General features: G+C 34.3%; 2 protein-coding genes and 6 non-coding genes across 15 annotated transcripts; 3 read left to right on the top strand and 5 right to left on the bottom strand.

The window, feature by feature from the left end:
* Positions 1 to 302: 302 nt before the first annotated feature.
* On the top strand, positions 303 to 23124 carry uig-1 (the record flags this gene model as incomplete). 8 transcript variants are annotated; one of them, NM_001380798.1, is made up of 16 exons in its annotated part: positions 303 to 500; positions 12276 to 12426; positions 13069 to 13278; positions 13329 to 13403; positions 18526 to 18610; positions 18744 to 19166; positions 19215 to 19613; positions 19718 to 19876; positions 19925 to 20404; positions 20596 to 20712; positions 20885 to 20983; positions 21032 to 21130; positions 21513 to 21632; positions 21681 to 21751; positions 21804 to 21954; positions 22518 to 23124. In NM_001380798.1, 15 exons carry the CDS (start codon positions 12329 to 12331, stop codon positions 22689 to 22691), a joined length of 2760 nt encoding a protein of 919 aa, NP_001366647.1. The 8 variants fall into 8 exon arrangements, with proteins under 8 accessions (NP_001366647.1, NP_001367249.1, NP_001256489.1 ...); NM_001380797.1 differs by having other exon boundaries at positions 455 to 500; positions 22518 to 22691; NM_001269560.3 differs by lacking the exon at positions 303 to 500 and adding an exon at positions 3889 to 3994 and having other exon boundaries at positions 22518 to 22691.
* C26E1.4 lies at positions 597 to 734 on the bottom strand. The gene has a single exon (NR_069884.1). It is a non-coding gene; the product is annotated as an Unclassified non-coding RNA C26E1.4 (non-coding RNA).
* On the top strand, positions 1927 to 2050 carry C26E1.5. Its single transcript, NR_069883.1, has one exon. It is a non-coding gene; the product is annotated as an Unclassified non-coding RNA C26E1.5 (non-coding RNA).
* C26E1.6 lies at positions 5565 to 5714 on the bottom strand. The gene has a single exon (NR_069882.1). It is a non-coding gene; the product is annotated as an Unclassified non-coding RNA C26E1.6 (non-coding RNA).
* Positions 7105 to 7253, top strand: C26E1.7. The gene has a single exon (NR_069881.1). It is a non-coding gene; the product is annotated as an Unclassified non-coding RNA C26E1.7 (non-coding RNA).
* On the bottom strand, positions 19921 to 20022 carry F32F2.4 (HutD family protein; the record flags this gene model as incomplete). The annotated part of the gene is made up of 1 exon (NM_001380799.1): positions 19921 to 20022. One exon carries the CDS (start codon positions 20020 to 20022, stop codon positions 19921 to 19923), a length of 102 nt encoding a protein of 33 aa, NP_001368346.1.
* Positions 21008 to 21339, bottom strand: F32F2.3. The gene is made up of 2 exons (NR_069880.1): positions 21198 to 21339; positions 21008 to 21122 (listed from the first exon to the last, which is right to left on the bottom strand).
* Positions 22040 to 22649, bottom strand: F32F2.2. Its single transcript, NR_069879.1, has 2 exons — positions 22553 to 22649; positions 22040 to 22322 (listed from the first exon to the last, which is right to left on the bottom strand).
* Positions 23125 to 23155: the final 31 nt, after the last annotated feature.

Below are 23155 nucleotides of genomic sequence, written 5' to 3'. Positions count from 1 at the left end.
TCACTTCGTTTTTATGTTTCTACCGACATTGCAAAATCGTCGTAGCATCCGTATCTTTTTATCTACTCATTTTACAATTGTTAGCATTAGAAGACCAGTGGTCCCTCCTCGTGCTCATTTCAATAGTGCACAAGCACACAAGCGATTTCAATATGTGTCTGTGTCTTCTACGTGATGCGTGAGAACAGGCGTTCTTTCGTTTTCACTATTCAACACACTTCCACTCATATCCCAGAGTTGCTCCACGTAGATTCTTATCACATATCTTCTTATCATCAAATAGTGGGACACACACACATCTTATCCCGTGTCCCTCCGTCCCGTCCAGTTCCAGGGTGTCTGAGACCTGACCTGACATTTTGAAAAAAGAAGATACTTAGATATATATTCATTTTGAAGTTTGCAACACCGCGCCGCTCAATGACTTATTACTACTATTGTCCTGTAAGAATGAATGATGAATGACGAAACAAGAAGACGACGGTTCATTTATTTAGTAGGTTAGTTCAAAAAACAATGAAAGAAAACAAAAATTACATGTTATGCGGTGAATTGTAGGGTTTCTCTTTTTGTGTGTTCGTGTGCCTTTTCTTTTCTGAACAGAAATGCCCTATTTCACTGCATTTCCTCCCCTTTTTCACATGATCGACAGATGGTTTTGTTGTGCACAATGCATTGGCAAACATGGTATCCGGAGAAGATAGACGTATTTTTATACGGGGCAGCTGGGTGAAATAGGTCGAGAGTTTAAAAGGTTATCATATTATTGAACGTCTAGGAGTTACATTTCATTCACTTATCTTTTTAATCTATGATGAAATTGAAGCATATCTAGAAACTGGGAGTGTGACTTAGTTAGATTTTCTGAAATCACTACAGGATTTTCTTTGGGCTTCACGATTGAGAAAATATTCAAAATGAATGAAAACTGCTCAAGAAGTAATACAAATAATTCAAAATAAATTTGAGAATGCCGAACTTAAAGTTTTTAACATTTCTGAAAAAAATTAAAAAACTATATCCTCCACTCGATATTTGAGCAAGTGCGCGACTAGTTCTGAAAACTATAAAATTTTTAATTATCCGTTTTTACCTCGAAGCACTTACAATTATAAATTGCAAACCTTTTTAGAATGTCCTGTTTTTTTTTCTATATTTACTTGGAATTTTGTCGGATGTGATGTGTTCAATTTCACAACGGAATCTTTTTAACTTTTAATTTTATACCAAGCTGTAAGACAAAAGTAAATTGCCTTTTTTAGTCAACTTTGCAAACTGCTGCCTGCATTTGCTTTTAGCTATGAGATATTAAACTCTGAAAGAAGCTTGAAATTACAGTGAACCTAACTATCCTCTGATTCCATATTGCCAAAAAGTTGCTTGCCACATTCCCAAGTTCGCCCTCAAAAAAAGTTTCAATTGACAAAGGGCATATTCCCTTGATGCATTGAATATTATTCCAGTGACACGTAGCCTTTCACCTCGAATGTTTTTGTGTCTCTGGTACCGCAAATCTCATTGTCCATTTCCGTTGATCTAATCTAATTCATCATTTTTACCCATCTGGTGTGCAGTTTTCCGGTGCGGTTGTCGGCAGGAAAAGACAAGAGTGCTCTTTTATTTTCATAAATCAATTAATTTTCTTTGCCTTCCTCAGCCTCTGACTTCTGAGTCCAAAAATGGAAAGGCTCGGTTTTTCGGTTTTCAAAACTTGGAAGAAACGTATTTTTGTCGCTTAACCAACTTTAAACTTTTTCAAAAAAAAAACCCCGAAAGATAATATGCTCCATGTCTACAAGGCTTTCAAAGTGTCCAATTTCTGTTGAAAGTTCCCTGTTCTTAGTCTCTATTCCAAAGCACAGAGCAAAAGTTCAGAGTAGGTCAAAAGAGCCGCCGGAGATAAAAAAGATTTCCAAAATACCTGAGGCAGTTGTCATTTATCAGTGATACACGATGAACGATGTTCAAAGGCTGAGTGTCACTTGGACTAATTGCCACACACGCACACTCACAACTCTTTTCATCCAATTCTTCTTTTTCTCACATTTATATGCCAATGGCCTCTTTTTTTGTGCGTTTTTCTTATTGAAGTAATAAATCAAAAAATCGAAATAAGAAAAAGAGTCTTATTGTGATGCGTCAGATAAATAAACAGGTTCCTCTCCTCCCCCGTTTGCAAATGAGCACTCCATTTGAGAGCATATCCACTTGCCGTTCTCTCTGACTCTTTCGACACCTTTCTGTGTTTTGAGATTACATTGGATCTTGGATCTGTTCCAGATTTATAGCTTTGTTTTTTCTTTTCTCACAATTTTCCAATTGACAAGTCACATAAAATAATAGGGAACTGCTATTTGAAAGACTTTTTGGTTTTTGATTTCATATTGCCTAAATGGCTTCGAGGCTAGTGATTTTTGGCGAAATAAAAACCTAATTTTTTTAAATCGTGAGCTCTTTTTGTTTCAACTTTGCAAAAAGTTGGCAATCCCGAAACTAAATTATTTTAAATGGTGAACATGCTACATAATTTTACTACTTTTCTAAAAAAATATATCATTGGTATTCCCCACAAAATTATTTTTTATTGCGTTCATCTATTCAAAAATGGTACTTCTAAAAAAAGGGTTTAACATCAGCCCAAAAAACGTAAAATAAGCTGATAAGCATTATTGACACTTTCCAGCATTGCCCTCATTCATGAACTCTGTCCGTAAGAGTTGTTCATCTATTTGCACATTTCTTATTCAGAATATAGAACTAGTGAATCTTTCCGATAATCCTCCAACCACTTATAAACTGAACCGAAACCGAAACAAGGCAATAAACATTTGGTGAAGATGAGCTTGTTCTTCTTTATTCTGTGGAGACCGTTTAGAGGTGGATAGCTTTTTTTCTAAGAATACAGTTGTTAAAAAACTAGTTTTATAACTTTTGATACAATTATTTTCAATTTTTTAAATAAGGTTTCTACCGTTTTTCTTCTATTACTATTATGCCTATAATACCTTTAAAAAAATAGCTACTTACCTATTTTGAACGGAGGTTTTTTTGTTATTATTATTCTTGTTCGATGATTCCAGTTAATTCATGAAAAGCCAAGAAATTGAATTTTTGGAATTGATAAACTACTAATTTCAGATGAGCAACCAAAAATTTTAAATGCATTGGTCTAGCAATAACGACGGTCTTTGAAAATTATCTTACTATTAGCAATCATATTAATAAAGGAATTGCGGTAATTCAAAAGGGAGCATCTTCCTCCGATTGCTCTTTGGCAACACAGTTTACCTCTCTCGTTTGGTATTAAAACTCCGCACGGGCCGTATTAGGAGTGTAAATACGGGACCAAGTAGTGTGACGAACCCTGCGCACAAGTATCAAGTTGACTCTTCTTTCTTACATTCCTACATTACCACCACCACCACTTTCAATCTTCCGTTTGGTATTCACTGACTTCAACATCTTCTTATTGTGCCAATTTATTTGTTCCTTCGCGTGGTTCAGAAGGTTTCTGAACGCTAGAGCGACGTTTCTTCGGTCAATCCCCCTATAATTACTTGTATTTCCGATGCGATCATATTCCCACAATTTTCTGAATTTCCCATGTTTCATCGGCTTTGAATAGAAACCGAATAGAATTTGACCAGAAAACAAGACGCAAAAAAGTGGAACATTAATGCTATAATTTGATGAAAAACCTTGCTTGTGGAACTTTGTTTCAAGTTTTTACCCTAGGTATCCATTTCTTCGGTTTCAAGTCCAGTTAATAGGATTAAAGCAAGAAATCAAAAGATTTATTTTGAAACTGCCAACTTCCTTTACCGTTCAATCTTTCAATTTTCTTTCGTTTCTTTTACCGATTTAAATCTTACTCTCTCTGAAGGTGCAATGTCGATTGGATTTTCCTGGTTCCGCAGGAGATTCAGCTACTACGAAGATAAGCAACAGTTCTCTGAATGTGCAAATGACGATGAGCCGACTGTTCAATTACAAGGTGTGATTTTTTTTTAACGTAAAATAGTTTTTTATTGTGATTCGATTTTTTTCATATTTGTCAAACTCTCTTTTGTTTTCAATATGTAGTATTCAATTAGAAAAGCAAGCTAAATTTTTTTAAAATGGCTAAAGTTTATCAGATATTAATAATTTCTACTCTCAAAAAACTTAAAAAAAACATTCCCCTAAACTCGACATTTTGAATAAAATTTCGAAAAAAATCCATATAGGAATAAAAATTACTGCCTTCGTGCCTACCAGCTATTTCAAACTTACATACATTGAAGAATAAATACCCAATCCTTGTAAATTTGACCTCAAATGTGACGTAGCTGAGCTTCTGTCTGTTCCATGTTTTGATTCGTAGGGGAGTCGATATTCAACGGGTCATGAAAAATTATAAATTTTATTTTATTTTTCATAACATTTTTATGTTTCAGATTTTATCTAGGTAAATTTAGGAAGAACATATCGTACTGAGTAAACCATTTGAATATTTTCATGAGCATGTTTTGAAGTTTTTCAAACGAAATGCAAAAATCACCTGCAAAACTTTTACCAACTCTTTTCCCATTTTCCAAGATCTTCCGAACTTTGAGACCCACTCATTTAAAGTCCTCACCAAACATCGGTATTACAAGACCAATTTTCGCATCTCCCGATTAAAACTTTAGAAATACATACAAAAAAAGAAACTTTCAATTTCCAAGTCCGATCATCAAGGCACATATTGTTTTGTTTGTTTTACATCCTCTTAACCTGGCTCTCGTGTAACGTGTCGATGTTTACTACAGTTTCCTTTTTTTCTTTAGTTGAGATGACACACATCGAATCATTTGCTTTTCTGATTTTCACCTCTTTTTGATCGAACCATCGCAGTTTTTATTTTATTTTTTGCCCTCTCTCAATTATTATTTACTAAAGAGAAATTGGAACGTGAGATTGTTTAGAAAAAAAAACTGTTTGATTTTATTGAGAAGCTTGTTTGATATGTTGGAAGGAACCTCAAGTGTTCATAAGATTTAGTAGTTGATGAGAACTTGAGGAAATGAGATATATAGAGAGAAGGTGGAGGAAAAGTTTACAAATTATCATTTTGTACGTGTTCGTGTTGTTACAATTCAATTTCATTTCTCATAATCATATCCTTCTCGCTTGTTGCAAAATCCGCATGACCTAATACTAAATCCAATTTTAGGAAACATAACCTCATCCTTTGTTTAGTTTTCTCTTCCTTCCTAAATGTCAATATTTTATTCACAACCTAGCGATTTTGTTTAGCAAGGCATTTTGGGAGCTTGGAAAATTTAGTTTCTCTAAATTCTACAGTCCTCCAACATTCATGTTAATAGTCTTAATTTAACAAAACACTATATCCCAAATTTTATTGTTACACTCATTTAAGTTTTTTTTTCCCATTTTATAAATTTTTTCATTCCATTTTTTCTGAAAACATACAAAATCTAAACAATTATTTATTTCAATTTAGTCAAGTCATCATTTAAACCTACATATACATTTAACTCGAAATTCCAAAATTTCCGAATTTATATAATAAATCCAAATAGTTCACATCATCATAATAATTCAACAAAAGTTGACCTCAAACGCCACCCATGCGCATTTTCATGGATGCCATGCGTATGGTTATTATTATTATGATTTTTATTATGTCCATCATCACACTCCGAAACTCTTTTGATGCCCTTCCGCAGATTCACGCGCCTATTTAAATGTTGACGCGGCAACGGTTTTATTATTGTTTCGATTAGGAAAATTCTTATGTAATCAGCCGATTGCGTAGAATATGAACATTTTGCATTGCATTGTTTTTGTTTGGTTTCAAGAATTTTCTGAAGCATAGGTTACATCATCGTGTAATTAGTTGAAATTCAAAATACAAGGTTTTCCATCACCAAATTTTGAAGACAAAAAGTGCACCACAAAATAATTCTGCCAGATCATAGTCAGTAGCTATAGTTTATAAATTGTAAATTCCATAAAAAATTGACCCAAAGTTACATTTTCTTCATTGTATAGACGAAAAACAAGTGTAAATGAGTTCGTAATCTAAACAAATTGAGTGTAGCAAAGTACTTGGACAACGACTACAACCTCCCATCCAGAAAATGTCATTTGTCAGTTTTCGATGGCATCTTTCCCCCCCCCTCCATTTTCCTTCTTCTCTCAGAATCCTAGAATACCCATCAATGTCTTTTAGTCAAGATATTTCTCGGCCCATTTTCTTGAATGGAATCATGCCGCATTTTCTCAATGCTTTTTTGTTCGTCCTTTCCCTCCCTTCATTCAATGCTCAAAGTGTCAAATATTAGAAGCCACAATTACACCACAATGTGTGTGCGCGGAAAAGTGTGGAGGAGAACATCTGCGACTAATGTTATTCAATAATCTCTCTTCTAATACAAAATATTTGAATATTTGTTATCTGCTGGGTGGCAATGGCGGCGGCTCCGGTGAAAAGCCGGCACTCGAGAATTGTTTGGAGATAAACGATATTCACATTTTCAAAAAATAATTGTTGATTATATTTGATTTCGAATTCAAACCTGCCACTTCAATTCTGTTGCTCCTTGAATCTTTTTCAAGCCAAAAATTTCAATTTGTACATCACCAAATGTTTGATAACACCAAAGACATCCAAGTTGTTAATAACTGAACTTTGTTATTTTGCACAAAATTTCAGAAGAAATATTTTGATTATTTTTTGATACTTTTTGAAGTGCTAGAATCAACATTGAATTTGAGCTAGACAAATGACCAAACCATCAAATCTCTTAGAAAATAAAAAAGTGAAGTCGTATTGACCATATAAACAGTGAACTTATTATTGCTTTGCACGACATTTAAGCACAAATATTTTTGAAATTATATTGTTGATTGCTCAATATATCACCAAAATATCTATATATCCTTGCCACTGAGAATTATTATAAAACTGATTTCGAAATATTTCTTCTCATCAATCGTGAAGAATAAATATAACACCAAGATTCCAGTATTTTATTTTAAGATTTAGAGCAATATATTGTTGTTGTTGTTCTTAATTCTCTGATTGCCTCCTCATCTACTACTCGGTTTTTCGTATTGGCACCATGATCTCGCCCCTTGCGAGTCTGGCGTGATGATTGTGTATTTCTACGCGACAGTTGCGTAAGATGTGCGTGTGATATCCGAGAATTAGGCGGCAAGAGATCAACTGAAAATCAATAGACGCAGAGAAAGTATCGGAAAGCCACACGGACTCTCACACGATGCCGGTTGAAAATGATATAACCGCTCCTTCTGGATTTTGATTTATTCTTCAGCTCATTGATCTATACTTTTCTGTTTAAATTATTATTTTGAACCTTAAAACATCCATTTTACTGTATGTAGCCTTTACAGTTCTAAATTTTGCGCTGTCTTTTCCAAAAAAGTGTGTTTCGAGAAAACAAAACCACATTTAAATCAAAACAAATAAATTATAGATATCAATTCAAGGAGTACGGTTCAATTTCTTATAATCCGAACTTGAAAATCGCCCGAATCACTTAAGATCAACTCTTGGAAAATATACTTGAGCAATCCCGGAAAAAACCTCTGAGCTGCTCCACTCCGTTCATTTTCTTTGCACTTGTCTCTTTCTCGTTCAATACTTTTGTCATTTTCTCTTTTCAACTGATAACTGTTCCAAATCCTCAGTTTCCATCCGGTTGTTTTGACGATTTCTTCTCAATTTCTTCGTTTTGACCGATGACAACCTTTATTTTTATTGCGATTTGTTATGTGAAATAGAAACGATGATTATGGGCAAATCTATAAAAGCAAGAAGAAACGATGAATGTCCTTCATATTTTCTTTTCTTTCGGAATCTTTTTACTTTCCCGAGACTACTGATAATCTCATTAACCGGAGTGGAATGGAAGGGAGCGAATGAACTGTCAGGATATTGTACTTTACGTTCCTCTTTATCTTTTTATCTTCTCACCTGACTGAACAAAACACATTCAATTATATATAGTGTTCCCTTATATTTATATATTTTTCATCTCAGAATTTGTATTGAGAAATTTTTTTGAAGCTAGTATTCCTTGCAAATATAAAAACCTTTTTTTCAATTGGACTTTTGAAGCTAAAAATAATAATAAATGACCATTTCATTATCAAGCCGGAATGAAGAAAATTCGGAACTTGGCGTTAAGCTTTCGAAAATAGTAACTTGCCAGTGATTAGGTATTTATTAAAACTGATAAAATCTAGGTGAAGCTCTTTTGAAACTATATTTAAAAAAACAAGAATTGAGTGAAGCTTTTCTGGCTCAACATTTGCCAAAAGTTCGCGACAGTTGCGTAAACTTCTCAACCAAATTGCCATTTTTGGGTGAAACAAAAATTTAAAATTATGAATTTTTAATAGTACCATTTGTGAAACTGTTATTTTTTGTCTCCTACTCATTAAAATTATAATGTCTGAACCTTAATGACCTTTCTTGACTTCACGCCCAGTTACCCATACACTGACCTTTTTCGAAAATGTTTTATTCCTTAAAATAAGGAAACCAAAACCTGGTTGACTTTTTTGTGACAGTAATTTTCTACTTTGCTGCCCGTTTCTCGTTTACTATTTTCCAATTTTCAATTCAACTTCTAGAATTGATTTTTCCGTACTTTTGTGTGTGTACACTTGTTTCAACCTCTCGAGTATTCTGCCATCTTCTATGACGACCTTTTGTCCTTTTCTTGCATTTACGCCGAACACATGTCCAGTTGTAATTAGTGGTCTCTTTCTTTCTTGTAGGTTAAGAGGTAAGACTCACTTTCCAGTCAAATGGTTACTATAGTCTGAACCATTTATTCACTATTCAGTTCCTTTTATATTTTATTCAATCAAAACGCCAAATCACTACCATTTTATTGACACCGATTTGATTTTTTCGCCCCATTCAAACCAGTCATGCAGATTGTGAGTTTTTTGTTAAGAATTGAAAATGTATTTTATACACTTCAAATTTTTAGCTGCTGCTGCAGAAGTTGGCATTAAATCTAATAGGTAATAAGACACCCGACTTTATTTTCTTCTTGTGTGGTCAGTGCGGTCATTCGAGATTGTTTTGTATACACATATAATCGCAACAATGAAAAGAAAATAAGCAATGTTGGTCAATCGGCAAATTGCCCTCTTAGACACTTTTTTTTTGAAACTTTTTGATATTGTTGAGAAACGGGATTGGATGTTGGATTTAGGGTTGAAATTTTGATTTTAAAATTGAATATTGTCTTCCCGGTAGGTATTCAAACTCAAATAATGTAAACTATGGTCGTAACTTGAAATTTTCGGTTTTCACTTTGCACCAGCTGCGTTCATTTTTTAGAACCATTTTTTTGCAATGAAACTTGCTTTCACTTTCACCACTCGAGTTCTGCAATGTATTATATAATTTTGAAGTTATTTTAAATAATCTTCTATGACTAACATATGAAACGTAGTTTTACTAATTTTTGACAAGTTGAAATTACTTTTTAAACACATTTTCCAGTATGCAGGATTAGGCAGTTTATGATTTGTCCAAAAATTTTGAAGGTCCCAAAAAATTTCTATAGTACCTCTACGGTTGTTCAGATATACTTACACATGTACTTTGGAATTTTCTGGTGACATCTAGTGAAAAAAGTAGAATCGTGTTTTGCAGTGCTCAATAAATTTTGGATGCTCGGGACGAAATTAGTAGAAAAAATTAAATATAACCCGGGAGCTATGAGACCTTTGAAAAAAACGTGTTTTCAAAACTAAAAATTTTTATTTCAGAATTTTCAAGCTTAATTTCAAGTTATAAGGAAACTCAAACTTAACCTACGCAGAATTTTTTCCCTTCAAACCGTTTCATCCCTCTTATCACTTCCTTCTTTTTTTTAGCTGCATTTCTTCTTTTTGTTACACGTCCATTAATCACCATTTACTTTCTCCATAATGATGTGAATAGAGGAGGTCTTATTTCTAATAATCTCTGTGTTCACTTTCACCTCTATTTGCTGGACCACTTTGAGTATCCATTTCTGGCCGTGTGTTAGTCATGCAAACCTCTAGTATTACCTGTCAATCGAAAAGAGGTTGAGGTTGGTGTGCTCATGGGAAGAACAGCATTTCCGACGTCTTCGATCTCTTATTATTATATTATTTGTGTCCTTATTTCTTATATTCTGTGCCTTGTGATGTCTAATAGATTATTTTCTGTAATATTGAAATATTGGACACAAGCATGGATCAGATTCGATGGTAGGTTTTTCAAATAATTTCTTGCTGTAAATCCAAAAAAATCCAGATGAGTGCCGAGAATTCTCGAAACGTTTAATCGGCTCCCTCTTTATGACTAATACTTCAGGAGCATGTGTGTAATTTCAAAAAATCATGTGCTTCTTCAATTTTACAAACTATCAAATCCATCTTATTATGACATATCATCATGCATCTTGTTCGTATAGCTGCACTTCTTCTGCTTTATTTTAGACACTTTTTGGTTAGGGAGAGGAACTTGTTCCTAACTTCTATTTGTAGCTTCGTGTTTGTATTTTTAAATTCGGTTTGTCAACAATGGATTTAAAAAAAACTACTGCAGAGAAATGTCTAGAATTGCAGTTTTTCAACTAGTGACTCTCAATTTTCTACCAATTTCTCACAATGATAATCGTTCGCTTTTTTTGTTTGTCATATCATATCTTCTCCACATTTGATTCTTTTCCGTTAATTTGTGTAATAAGAGTGAGCGAGTACGATGGGAAAATGTTGACAAATGGATGTCATGTTCTTTATCTGATTTATTATCACCACTCAAAGGTCTTTTCTTCTTTAACCTCATCGTTTTCCGAATTTTTGGGTTGGAGAAGTTTCCTTGCAACAACCGGCGAAAGAGTGTAATAATTACGAGTGAGTTGAAAACTTTAAGATTTTTGAGCGGAGTTCAACACATGAAATGAGCCAATTGAAATGAGAACAAGTGGAATTTAAAAAAGAAACAGATAATTTTAACTTTGAAAATTTTCTGAAAAATTGTGAAAAACAACAACTGACAAAGTACTTAAAAGTTCAAAAAAAAAAGATATAAGTTGTCATAGTTGAACAATAAGAGTGAAATAATTTTTTTCTGATTTTAAAAAACATAAGTTGTTTAAAAAATGTATAACTTTTTCATTTTGTGTAATGTTCTTTTCAAATCAATTAAGTCATTTTTTCTAAAATTGAAATCATATCAGACAATTTATCGGAAATCTTCAAAGGTACATTCAGATACCCTTGACCATCGGCTCTCACGTTTCTGTTATCTTCTCCTTTCCTCAAAATTCTCTCTTGCAAAAATCATCGTCCCATTAGTCGGGTCTATGTCTCCGTTCTACTCTAACATAGAGAAAAAGAGTGTGAAAAACTAAAGAAAGTGAACAACTGATCCGTAATCTAAATGACCATTTTGTTCTGTTGCTGCTCCCGGAGTGCGACGACACTCTTCACTTTAACACCACCTACCTCTCGGCAAAACTAAAAACCTTAAGACTTGTTCAAACACAAATAAACATAAGACATGAGTTGTTTTACTTTTGTTAGCTTACTTTTTGTGTTCAAGTGCTTTGAAGCTTCATATTGTAGCTTGTGTTAGGTGCCAAGTGCTGCCGATGTGTTTGACCATAAGTCTACTTAAAATTTTCTGAAAACTGGTCACAGCTTCGCAAATGTTGTGATATGTTTGCAAATCCAATGTTTTATTAAGAATAAAAGCAATTCTACAAAAAGACCAATTTCGGCAGGTTGCTCCAACGTTTTCATATAATCAATTACGAACTATCGAAACTTATATGGATAATCAAAAAATCTAATTAATTTTGGTTTCAAGATTAGAATAGTTTCTCGAAATAAGCCTTCCCCAAATATTTCTTAATGACCCGGCATTTTCTTTCTAAAAAGTAGTGATAGAAAATGCCACAATAGGTATTTTTGTTAAGTTTCCAAAAATGACTGTCCCTGGTTGAGATCTTCCTGAGTGTTTCTTCCTGAATCTTTCATAAAACAAAGCGTGAAACAATAAGTTAGGAACACGGCAATTGCGTATAAACCTTCGTGGTAATCCGATTAGTTTACATGCCCACTTCCGACAACAAATCATCATAACCGTTTTGCTTCTATTCTACCCGTTATTCACCCAAATGTGTTCCAAATGATTCTAACAATTTCTGGTTTTTTTTTCTGTTTAGTTACTTTTGATTTCAAAACAAATTACAAATTTATTGTTTCAGGTTATCGGCAACGTGACCGTGAGCATGAAGTAGATCCTCGAATGACTCAAAGTATGATATCAGAACGGATACAACGATCACAATCTCCTGTTGATGTTAGTTTGGCGTTAAGTGAAGACTCAACGATAACCATTACCGAACTCAATAATAGGTGAGAACAATTTTTTTGAAAATTTAAATTTTGAATATAAAACCCAGAAATTAATTTTTGTTTTAAATTGATTTTTTTTTGATTTGATGTATTTTTTCGACTGTGTATTTTTTTTATATTTTGAATTTTGAAAAAAAAAACAGAAGATGTTAAACGGAAAATTGCAAAATCTAAAAGCCAAGATTTTCGGTTTCCCCTTCAAAAACAAAAATTCGGAAAGGAAACAGTTTACTTACAAACAAATTCCGAATTTCGTTAAATTGTGAGAAGTCGACTTTTTTCAAAACGCCGTAAAATTGGAAAACTAAATTTTCGAAAATTTTCAATTGCTCCAAAAATTGACAAAAAAAAACAATCTTATACATCCTTGTTGGTCTCTCTATCCATTTCCGAATTATCTCTCATCCAAAAAACACTTTTGCGCTACCTCAATATTTCACGCAGGCATGAAAATGTATATCTGCCTGTTTTCTGCCAAAATACAGGTAATTTTTTCCCTTCATTTCGTAATTTTGCAATTCTAAACACACTGGAGTTAGACAGGCAGGCAAAAGGCAGGGCACGTTCGCCTTAAGTTCTACCATGTTAATAAAACTTCCTCAAAATCACAAAATTAAATTACGAATTTCTAATCATTCCTAGAAATGGTTCAACATTCAATGCCAATTCAATCAACGCGACTCCTGTAATGAGGCGGCGTAGGAGTCAGATGAGTGGAGTACGACAGAGAAATTATCGAATATTAGATCAAAATGAATCAAAGTACATACTACAACAACAAAGCGCAGCTGCTATTGAGGAGAAGAAAGGAACGTTACTAAGACGGAAAAGCAGCAAAAAATTAATTGAACCGTGAGTCAGAATGGAGCAATTTGTTCAAAATTTTCAAAAATATATTGCAGTTTGCCAATGATCATCACTCCTCCGGTGCTGATGGCTCGAACGCAATGCTGTGCGGTTTGCTACAAAGAAAAGAGGTAATCCTTTTGTTCCTCTCATTTTTCGTTCCATATTGCTCCGAACTCCTAACTCTTTTCCATTTCCTATTTTCCCTCTTAATAACTTTCAAGTAAGTGTATAAGAAGTAGTCAAAACAGGTGAAAAAAGTGGACGATGCATACGTAATTGGACTTGTAATTAGAGAGACTTAGATTGAAAGCCACGCAGCGTCTGACTGATTTGAATCGACAGAAAGCGATGTATGCATTTAGTAGAAAAGAGAACACGCGCAGTGTATCAAGAATTGAACGAAAAAAAACGTTAGAATTGTGTCTTTTGCTTTTTTCTTCTCTTTCTTACAGTTTTACTTTCTTGAAGCTTTTGAATCTTTGGTGTTGAAATATTTTTGGCTATTAGTGGTAGTTTTAAGCCATAAATCTCTGATAGAACATTATAGGAAACCTACACCTAAATTCGTGCCTAATGACGTGAGCATTTTTAGTGAATACCAAAAATGACTGTCATGAGGCTGGCGTAGACTTCTTTATTTGCCTGCCTATCATGAATTTTTTGGTACAACTTTGTTCTAGTTGTAATTTTTTAAAGATTTAATTCTTATCAAAAACAATTTTAAAAAAAGAGTCAGCCGAAACTACATAACAAAAATTTACTTCTGATTTTAATAGTTAAACCCCGAATAACTTTGGATAATGTAATAGTTTGAAATTTCAATTTGGTATTTGAACAATTATTACTTGAAACTTCGGAATTGCACTAAAAGTTTTTTGAAATTGCAATGAGCTCGTTTTGGGCACAATTCAAAAATGCTACTGTTCTAAATGTTTTTTGAAATGCAAGTCCATCGAAATTTTTTGATATTTTGTTACCGTTTTTTTCAATGTTTTGCATTTACCCTATACATTTTTCTAAAGAACTCAAAAATTGAGAACATTTTTCAATTAAAACCTAGTAGTACCTAATGTTTTCTTTCAAATCATACTCTGATGACCTTTTTCATCTGACCCATCCTCTTCAATCCTTTCAATTCATCTTGCGGGTGAATGTAAAATTTATCTTATTAGCAGCCCATCCCCCTCTCATTTTCATCTCAACTCAACACCCACCCATTTCAAGGTTTTTTCACACGATAGCAACACCTAATTTCTGTCAAAATCTTTTATTTTTACCACCTCAAACAAATTGTTTGTTTTTACATTCTCGATCCTAGTATCTGTTTCCTTCCTCTTCTTGTCCGTTCCCCCGTCTGTTTGGAATACTTGAGATCGGTGACGAAACTGTTGAAAAAAGTGCGCCGTCCTCGCGCAATGTGTTCTCTTGAGTGACCATGTATCTTCATGTTATCCATACACACATGTGTTCGTTTTCGTCAATTCGTTTCACTTGTAGGTGCACATTTACCCGTTTTTACAATTCTTCAATAGGTTTTGCGTAATCAGGTCGAACAGGATAAAAACGGAGAGATGAAGAGAAGGGGCTTATAATTTCGCACCTATGGTGTTTTCCCGTGTTTCACCTTTCCGTTTTACTATTTCAAGGTTACAATGGTCACTTGGATCTCTTTATTTTCTATCGTTTGTGTATTAAATTGGAACTTAAAGCACTCATAATCATGAATACCATTTCTCACATAATCTTTCAATTCTATAACTTTAGTTTTCCGGAAGTTTTTGTAGAAAATTTTTCTCGGAGTATTTTGACAGTACGTTCAAACTTGATTTTTTTTATTGGAAAACGAATTCAATTCCCATAGACCAAATCTCTATTCTAGTTGCTTATCATTCCCATATAAAGGCCCATAATTGTCTCTATGTTCATATTTTACTGGAACCTAATAAAACCTGTTATACAACCCATCTCATTTGCCCTTTCTGTTCATATTCCCAGCACCCCTTTTCATTTGTTTGCTAAAATTCTCTTCTTCTTGACCCAAATGCTGTTGCTCAAACTTCGATGTACATGTAATCCCTTTCCCGTCAACCGGTCTAGGTTCCCTCAGCTGACCCATTTTGTGATTTTCAAGCCGCTTAGTGGCTTGTGCATCATACATACCAGTTGAATATGATGTTCTTTTTGCAATTTGCCATTTGAAGGTCTATCCAATTTGAAGTTTGATGGCCTAAATCTTTTAACTCTTACAACTATAATTGCATCCAATTTGTGAAGGTGGACACACTTTAAATCTTCATTTTTCCTGCACTGTGATTTTCAACAATTCTTTAGTCTGGGTCAGTCCGGAAACATAAATCTATTGCCTTGCTTTGCCACTTGCAGAAAAGGGAAAACCGTAATAATATTGGCAACTTTCTCTTTTCTTTTACTCGTCCATCATCCTATTCATTCTCACTCATTGTTCTTTTTTTGATAATACAAGACACTGAGAGAAGCGTCTTCTTCTTTTTCTGAAGAGGACACATATACACACCTTTTGGCTAACTGCTTGTGACTTTCATTGTACCAATTGTTGTTTTATGTAGTGTTGATAGTATAATTGGTGGCTACTAATAACTTCTAATAGTTTGTTTTTTATGCAATATTGATACAATTATTTGTATCGTCCACTACAAAGCTACTTTTTTTTCAAAATTTTTGACTACCTACCCAGATATCCGTTTTGTCAGTTATTCACTTCTTAGATTGACATCAGCTTCACTATACCTTCCCTACTTTTATTCCAAATGGTCATTGAAGTTTGTAAGAACTCCGGCGCTATATTTCGAGTTTAGAATTTAATGAATTCAAATTCCTTGACCTTTTCCTCGTTTCTTTTTATTTCATTTTGCCTCATTTATTCAATTGGGCCTCTTTTGAATAAACATGATAATCGCATAATTTCGGAAAAGAAGAGAAAGGTTGAGCTCACCCTCACACACATTTCGAAACATTCTTTCTTTGTGGGCAAACATTAGAAATGAGCATGTTTCTTCTTTCTATGATTTACATCTGTTGCCACAGTCTCTTTTGAAAAAATGTCTACCATCCGCGCGGAAAGAGTAACTTTTCCGGTTAGAATTAATTTGAGGAAGCATAGTTCGGTTACTTATAAAATGAAAAGATCAATTTCCGTTAGTTTTTTGTCTGTGAGGTATATATCAGACAATTTTTATCACGGTTTCTGATAAAATATGATAATTTAATTTTGAATTGTTTATTCCGATTTTTATATTAAAACCTCATCACAAACTTTGCAAATCCCTTAACATGCTCAACACTGTTGTTCTAGGTTAGGCACTCAAGTTTGATCTACTAAAACACAAATCCAACTGATCGGCTCTTCGTGTTCACAGTTTTTTCTTTGTCTTTACCTATTTCCATCCCTACCGGCCTTTTGCTCTTCAACTTTTTTCTCGGTGATTTACAAATCGTTACCCAAGCACCCACAGATTTCCCCCATTTGCCTGCCAACCTTGCATCACGTATCCGATTCCAATAGATCACATTAGAAATGCCATTCAAAGTGTTCCGTTCATTTCATTTTGATTCGACCTTTCTTTTGGTTTTGAAGTCCCGTTTTTTTCGATCCCGGCCAAACTATTATTCATCACTTCTTCTTGTGTCGTAGTGAAGGCCAATGTTTTGATGTCTAGAAAGCCGAAAATTGCCGACTTTTTTGTTCTTTCAATACACACATCTCTCAATTTCCTCCCTCCTACTCCTCATGCATCGTCAGTTTTGGTTTGGCTTCAACTTCTCCATATATGTCCCGCAATCCGCTTTTTGACGGTGGCGACATAATGTGGCGCCGTTATGTTCTAGTTGTAGATATAGATGTATTGAGTGAAAATATAAATTGTTCTCTCCGGGTGAAAGTGCAAACCGAAATAAGTAGACACAGTTCATGTTTGTTCTAGGCTTTTCCGCATCGTCGCCCTTTGATAGCTTTTTCGAGCTTGACTCTCTATTTCGATGAACTCATTTAAAACCAAAAAATAGTTTTACAAGCCATTTTTAATGAAATTGTGAAACTCTAACTTTATGCGTACATAAAAATAACAGTTCAAACTCAAGTCTTGATTCGAAGTCGGCGAGCCTTAACAGATACCTTTTGACTAAATTGTATTATGACATGATTTTTATTTAAATTATTAGATATTTTCAAAATCAGCCAGGAAGCATAAGTTAGATTCTACTAAGGCATGAATGACGGAAACTTATTCTTTCTGTTGCTAGGATGCATTTCATTTCATAGACGTATTTTCCCACGGACAAAAACCAACAATGTCTTGCCTATTCTTCTGCCTTTATATATTTTTAGTTTTTTCTTCTACTTTTTGTTTCTAAACATCGGTTTTTTTTTTAAATTTTCTGTGACACTTTTCTCCTGCCGATCTTCTCAAATTTCAAGACACTTTGTTGCTGCTCTTTTTGTTTTAGAAGGTCATGAATATCGAGTTTCTTCCGTTTTTTCCCCTAACTGATACTAGTTAGATTTCCTATAGCACAAATTGTCCTTGTTCAGATTTTTATCTCGTTTTCATTTCCCTCATTAAGTTGAACGCCGCGTCTCCTTTTTTCTCCGAATTCTTTGTAATAATTAGCTACATCATACCGCCACCGCAAACAAATTCTCGTTCTACCTCATTTGCAATTCAATTTAATATGGGTGTGGGTATTCTGAGAAACATAGATTAGGCAACATATGTGAAGTCTAATTTAGAGAGTTATTCTTTTTTTCCTTCTTGAAGAATTAAAAAAAGACAAATGTTCGTTTAGAGATTGTTCAAGAATGTAAAGAAACTGAACAATCCTGAGAAAAACCTAATTATTAGGCTTGGTTTGGCCTCAATGAGAGAGTGAGATGTGTTCCCGCTAAAGTCGTTACGAGAGAATACAATTTTCTTCGTTTTGTTTTTGCTTTTTCCGGGAAACAAAAAAAACAACGGAAAACATATTTCCTAACTAAATTGACGCCAACTTCCGTTTCTATCATTCTCTCACAACAATATGCAGAAAAGCTTTCTTTCTTGCAAAAATATTTCCTCTCCAACTCACATCACTTTCCAATTGAACCCCGTAATTTAGTGATTTATTATGACGCCACAACGACTATTTTTCTTTTCACTCGTAGGTCCGAGAGCTAGTTGCACTTTTCTCATCACACTGAATCCTTCGAGTTCATCCCCCAAACAAACAATTTTGCAGCACCGGCTACTCAGTTTCAAGTCGAACGCAATCGTATCCACTCGAAGCCATGTCTTCGGTAACAACCGATCGATCCACGGAAGAGGTGTGTTTTGTTTTATTTCCGCTTAATTTTTTCCAAAAAATTGGTATTTGGTGGAAATTACATAAAATTTGTATTGACTGTTTACGAAAATTTAGAAAAAACTTTCCAACTCTACCAAACAATAACATTTCAGGAGACGGCTCGTTTGTCATTTGTCTCCTCTTCTACTGGATACAGTAGTGCTAGATCTTCACTTAGAAGCTCTGACGGTGGAGATGAATCTAACAACAATTCTGCTGGTAACCGTGACAGCGCTATATCAAACACATTTTCCTTATCTTCCCAATCGTCTGCCCGAAGGTCAGCTCTTCTCACAAAAGGATCCCTCACACATCTGGATCGGATTGCAATTGAACTTTTGGACACTGAACGGACGTATGTGGAAGATCTAAATGCAGTTATCAAAGGGTACATGGACTTTTTGGTTGAAGATCGAGAAAAACTCAAAGTCACACTTGATGCAATATCGTCCCTTTTTGGTTGCATTGAAAGGATTTTCGCGTTTAACAAACAGCTGTACAATCAATTGGATGCTGCAGATTTGGATTGTGTGAAAGTATGTTAGGTTAACCTAACCTTGATTGAACATTGCATTTATTTTCAGATGAGCAGATGCTTCGTGGAAAGCTCTGGAAAATTTGAAGATTACATTGAATACTGCACAAATTACCATCGAATGATGTCTACCCTCTATCATTTACAGCAGCAACCTCTTGTGGCAAGAGCTTTACAGGAACGGCAACTGGCTTTAAATCATTCTCTGCAATTGTCAGCGTACCTGCTGAAACCAGTTCAACGAATTCTTAAATATCATTTATTTTTGGAGAATATTTTGAAGAATATGCCATCTACAACACACCCAGAAGAATTGATTCAAGTGAAAAGAGCGCATGAAGTGATGACGTCACAAGCAGCACGAATTAATGATGAAAAAAAGAAAGCAGAGCACATTGAAAGGGTTGGACAGTTACAGTCTACTCTACAAAAGTGGAAAGCTGATGAGGTTTGTGTTCCATGGGAATTTATTTAAAAAATGAACTTCTTTTAAATATCACAATTGTATTGAAATATTGCCCGCTCGCTTAGTATTCCATTTTCTTTATTCAGATTCAAATCAGCAATTTGTCTGCATATGGCGATCTACTGTTGGAAGCAACTTTCCGTCAAGCAGGTTCCAAGACAACACGCCTATTGTTCCTGTTTGAGGAAATGTTGTTAATTGTAAAGCAACGTGGGGCGAACTATGTTTGCAAGGACTATATTATGGTAATCGTCTTAAACGTCTTGACTAATTTATAAAATATATAATTTCAGTGTTCGAATTTAATGTTGAATGAATGGATTTGCCCAGAAGAACCACTAAGTTTCCAAGTCTTATCATTTGACAATCCACGTGCCCAATATGTTTTCATGGCGTCTTCAATGGAGCAGAAAAGAACTTGGATGCAAGAATTGAAACGAATGATGTTAGATCATTATTCCGTAGAGATTCCTGAGAAAACGAAGCAATTGATGTTAAGTATAGATAACACAAGAATTGTTCCATTTGGAAGACCAGAATTCGCTGAGGTATCGATGAAGAATCACAAAAAAGTTCCAAAATATCTGGAAAAACGAAGAAAGTCTGTTGATGCAAAAGAAGAGAGCAATAGAAGAAGAAGTTTATCAGCATCCAGGTTACTTGGAGGCAGCAAAACTTCAATTTCGGAGCCAATTAAAGAAGAACAAAAGTGCACGTGTCACATGAATGGAGGCATTTATAATGGAGCAAATCCGACAACATCAAAATCAATTGTAAGTGTTACTTAAAATTTATATCTGTGAAATTTCTACTTTAATTTCCAAACAAAAATAAAATCAGAATGTGAAAAGTTGAACTAACTGGATGCTTTCTCCGGTCATTAGTTGCTCCTATTATACCTTTTTAACTCACTTATTCAGTTTTCTTTTCAAAAAAATTTAATATTTTATTTTAACTAATATAGATATCACATCCATCTCTAACCTATCAACAATCTCATCCAACCCAATCAACTGATCCTAACTACTGCCGACCTCCAGTATGTCGAACGCAATCAGCTGCAACTATTGATCTCAATCAGGTATCCTGCATAACTTTTTTTTTTTAATTTCCAACAAATCTAACATTTTCCGAGAGCCCTTTCCGTTTCACTCAAAAAAATTTTATCGTAAAATGTAGAGCATCCCTACCAGACTACATGAGTTTTGTACAAAAATTCATATTGCCCTTTTATCACACATTTTCATATTCAGGTTCATATCACTGAACCGAACTCTGCAGCAGTAATGTCTTCGAGGAGCAGGTACCAACAGGCAAGAAATCGTCGACTACCGCCTCGTCATAATCAGGAGGTATTTAGAAAAGAAAACGAATCAATATGAAATATCATTGATTTTCAGTCACGATCCACATCCAGTCGTCGCATGGGGGAAGAAGAAATTGATCGGACATTTGATCAGTTATACGAAGAGTTAGTGTCGTTTGGGGATTCTACAAAGGTAATAATTTAATGGGAAAATTTTTTTCGGATTCTACTATAAAAAGGATTATAAAAAGTGTTCTCACATTCCAAATATTTAATTGAAAATTAGCGTGGCAATATATTGAGCTCAAATTGCATGTCATACTAATAGAATAAAGCATAAAGGGACAAGTAGATACCGTAACCATGCGAATAATGAAATTGGAATTTCCACCAACCCACAATTCGTGGTTTTCTCTGATTTTAAATATAATGTGATAGGTAATATGGTTTGACAAAAATGATAAAACAACAGGAAACACATTTTAACGATGACGAAACTCATCAATAAACGATGAAGTGTAAAGTCCCTATAATGACTTTTTGCTCATGCACTATCAGAGAAATTATTTTTGCAGCCAACAGTTACGTCGAACCGCAGCCAACGCCTTAGATCGGAGGCACCGCAGAGTACTGTAACTACCATAACTGTAGCTGCAACACCTGCAACTGCAACTCTGTCAATAGCCGAATGTGCAGTAAGAATTGGAATTAGAGAGGATTAACAAAAATGACTAATCTTTCAGAATACACGTTTACGATCGAAATCTTTGACTCGACTTGATGAATATGAGGCTGAACCTATTTCTTTGAAACCGTAAGGATTCTTTTTGAAACTGTACATTCAGGGATTTATGACATTTTTACAGAAGCATTGAAAGACGATATTCAAAAGTAGACCAACTGAAAAAGCGATCAAGAAAATATCAAGTGAATCAGGAACCAGAAGCTGCTGATGTATTGCGTCCCAGTGTTGGTAGATTCTCTCTAACTGATCATGAGATTATAATTCACGGAGAGGTTTGTTTTTTTTTACAAGATTTTCAAGAGACTTGATGGATTACTCTATACAAATGACTGCTACGCCGAATATTTTTGAACACGTACTAACTTTTTGATTGTTTTATTGAAAAACACGAAATATTAATGAAAACTGATGTGTTCACAGTTATAACCGGATAATTTTAAAATGTGTTTAGCTCCCCTTTTTTGTAATGTGCAAGTATTTTCTGATATTTTTTGTAAACGAATCAACGGAAAAATCTATGCCATGTTAACAGCACGGTACATTAAAGTTAGAGTACATAGAATTAGAAAAAATAGAACATTTGATACTGAAGCTCGACGTTAAAGGGATGTAGTCTTTGGAATAATGTCTTGCAAAAACTCTGCAATTTAAAGAGTTTTAGTGGTTTTCAATTGTGATCGTATCTGAATAAGTACGGGAAATAAGAACCCGCCTCGAATGGTTTTTTAATATGAGTGGTCATGAAAAGGATCATGTGCTGAATTTTGTCCAGAACGTAATCATGTTTTCTAAAAACTATTACTCTTTGACCTAAAACCATTATTAAAAATTTCAGGAACCGTACAAGCGAAGTTCCGGACGACAACGTACCCCATTAACCGCTCAACAAACCGCTGAGCTTGACGATTACTTTCCATCATCGAATTCAATGAATTCAGCTCCACAGACATGTTCCAGCAGTGCAACTCCATCTTTAATGTCTATAATACGACAATACGAGAATGCTTAGATTTGCCTTCCACCCAGAAAAATTAAAAATCATTTTCAATTGTTTGTTCATAAAGTGTCTTATCTCCAAACCGCAAAATGCAAAGGCGACGACGCAAGAATTTGTGTATTGTGGGGGTAAACAAACTCTAATTTTAGAAATAATAGTCCAGAATATAACAGATAAAATTTAATATTTCGAATAAAAAAGAACAAATGAAAAAACAGAAAACATACAGTGACCCGAACCTTCTTTCACATGTGATGACCCCCCAAAATTTTCCTCTTGTCTCAATTATCTCTTAAATTGCGCCCATACTATAATGTTCCATAACAAACCGTTTTCTGTTCGCACTTTACACTTACCGGTGTTTTTCCTCCACTTCGCATTATTGTTATGATGTCGAATCATTCTTGCTCTGTTATTTTATTCATAATGAATATTTATTATTATTGTTATTAATTTTATATTTTTGAGCTCTCAAA

This window comes from Caenorhabditis elegans, chromosome V (assembly GCF_000002985.6).
Source record: "Caenorhabditis elegans chromosome V".
NCBI lineage: Eukaryota > Metazoa > Nematoda > Chromadorea > Rhabditida > Rhabditidae > Caenorhabditis > Caenorhabditis elegans.
The sequence above is the reverse complement of the archived record's forward strand: the minus strand, read 5'-3'. Positions and strand labels throughout refer to the sequence as shown.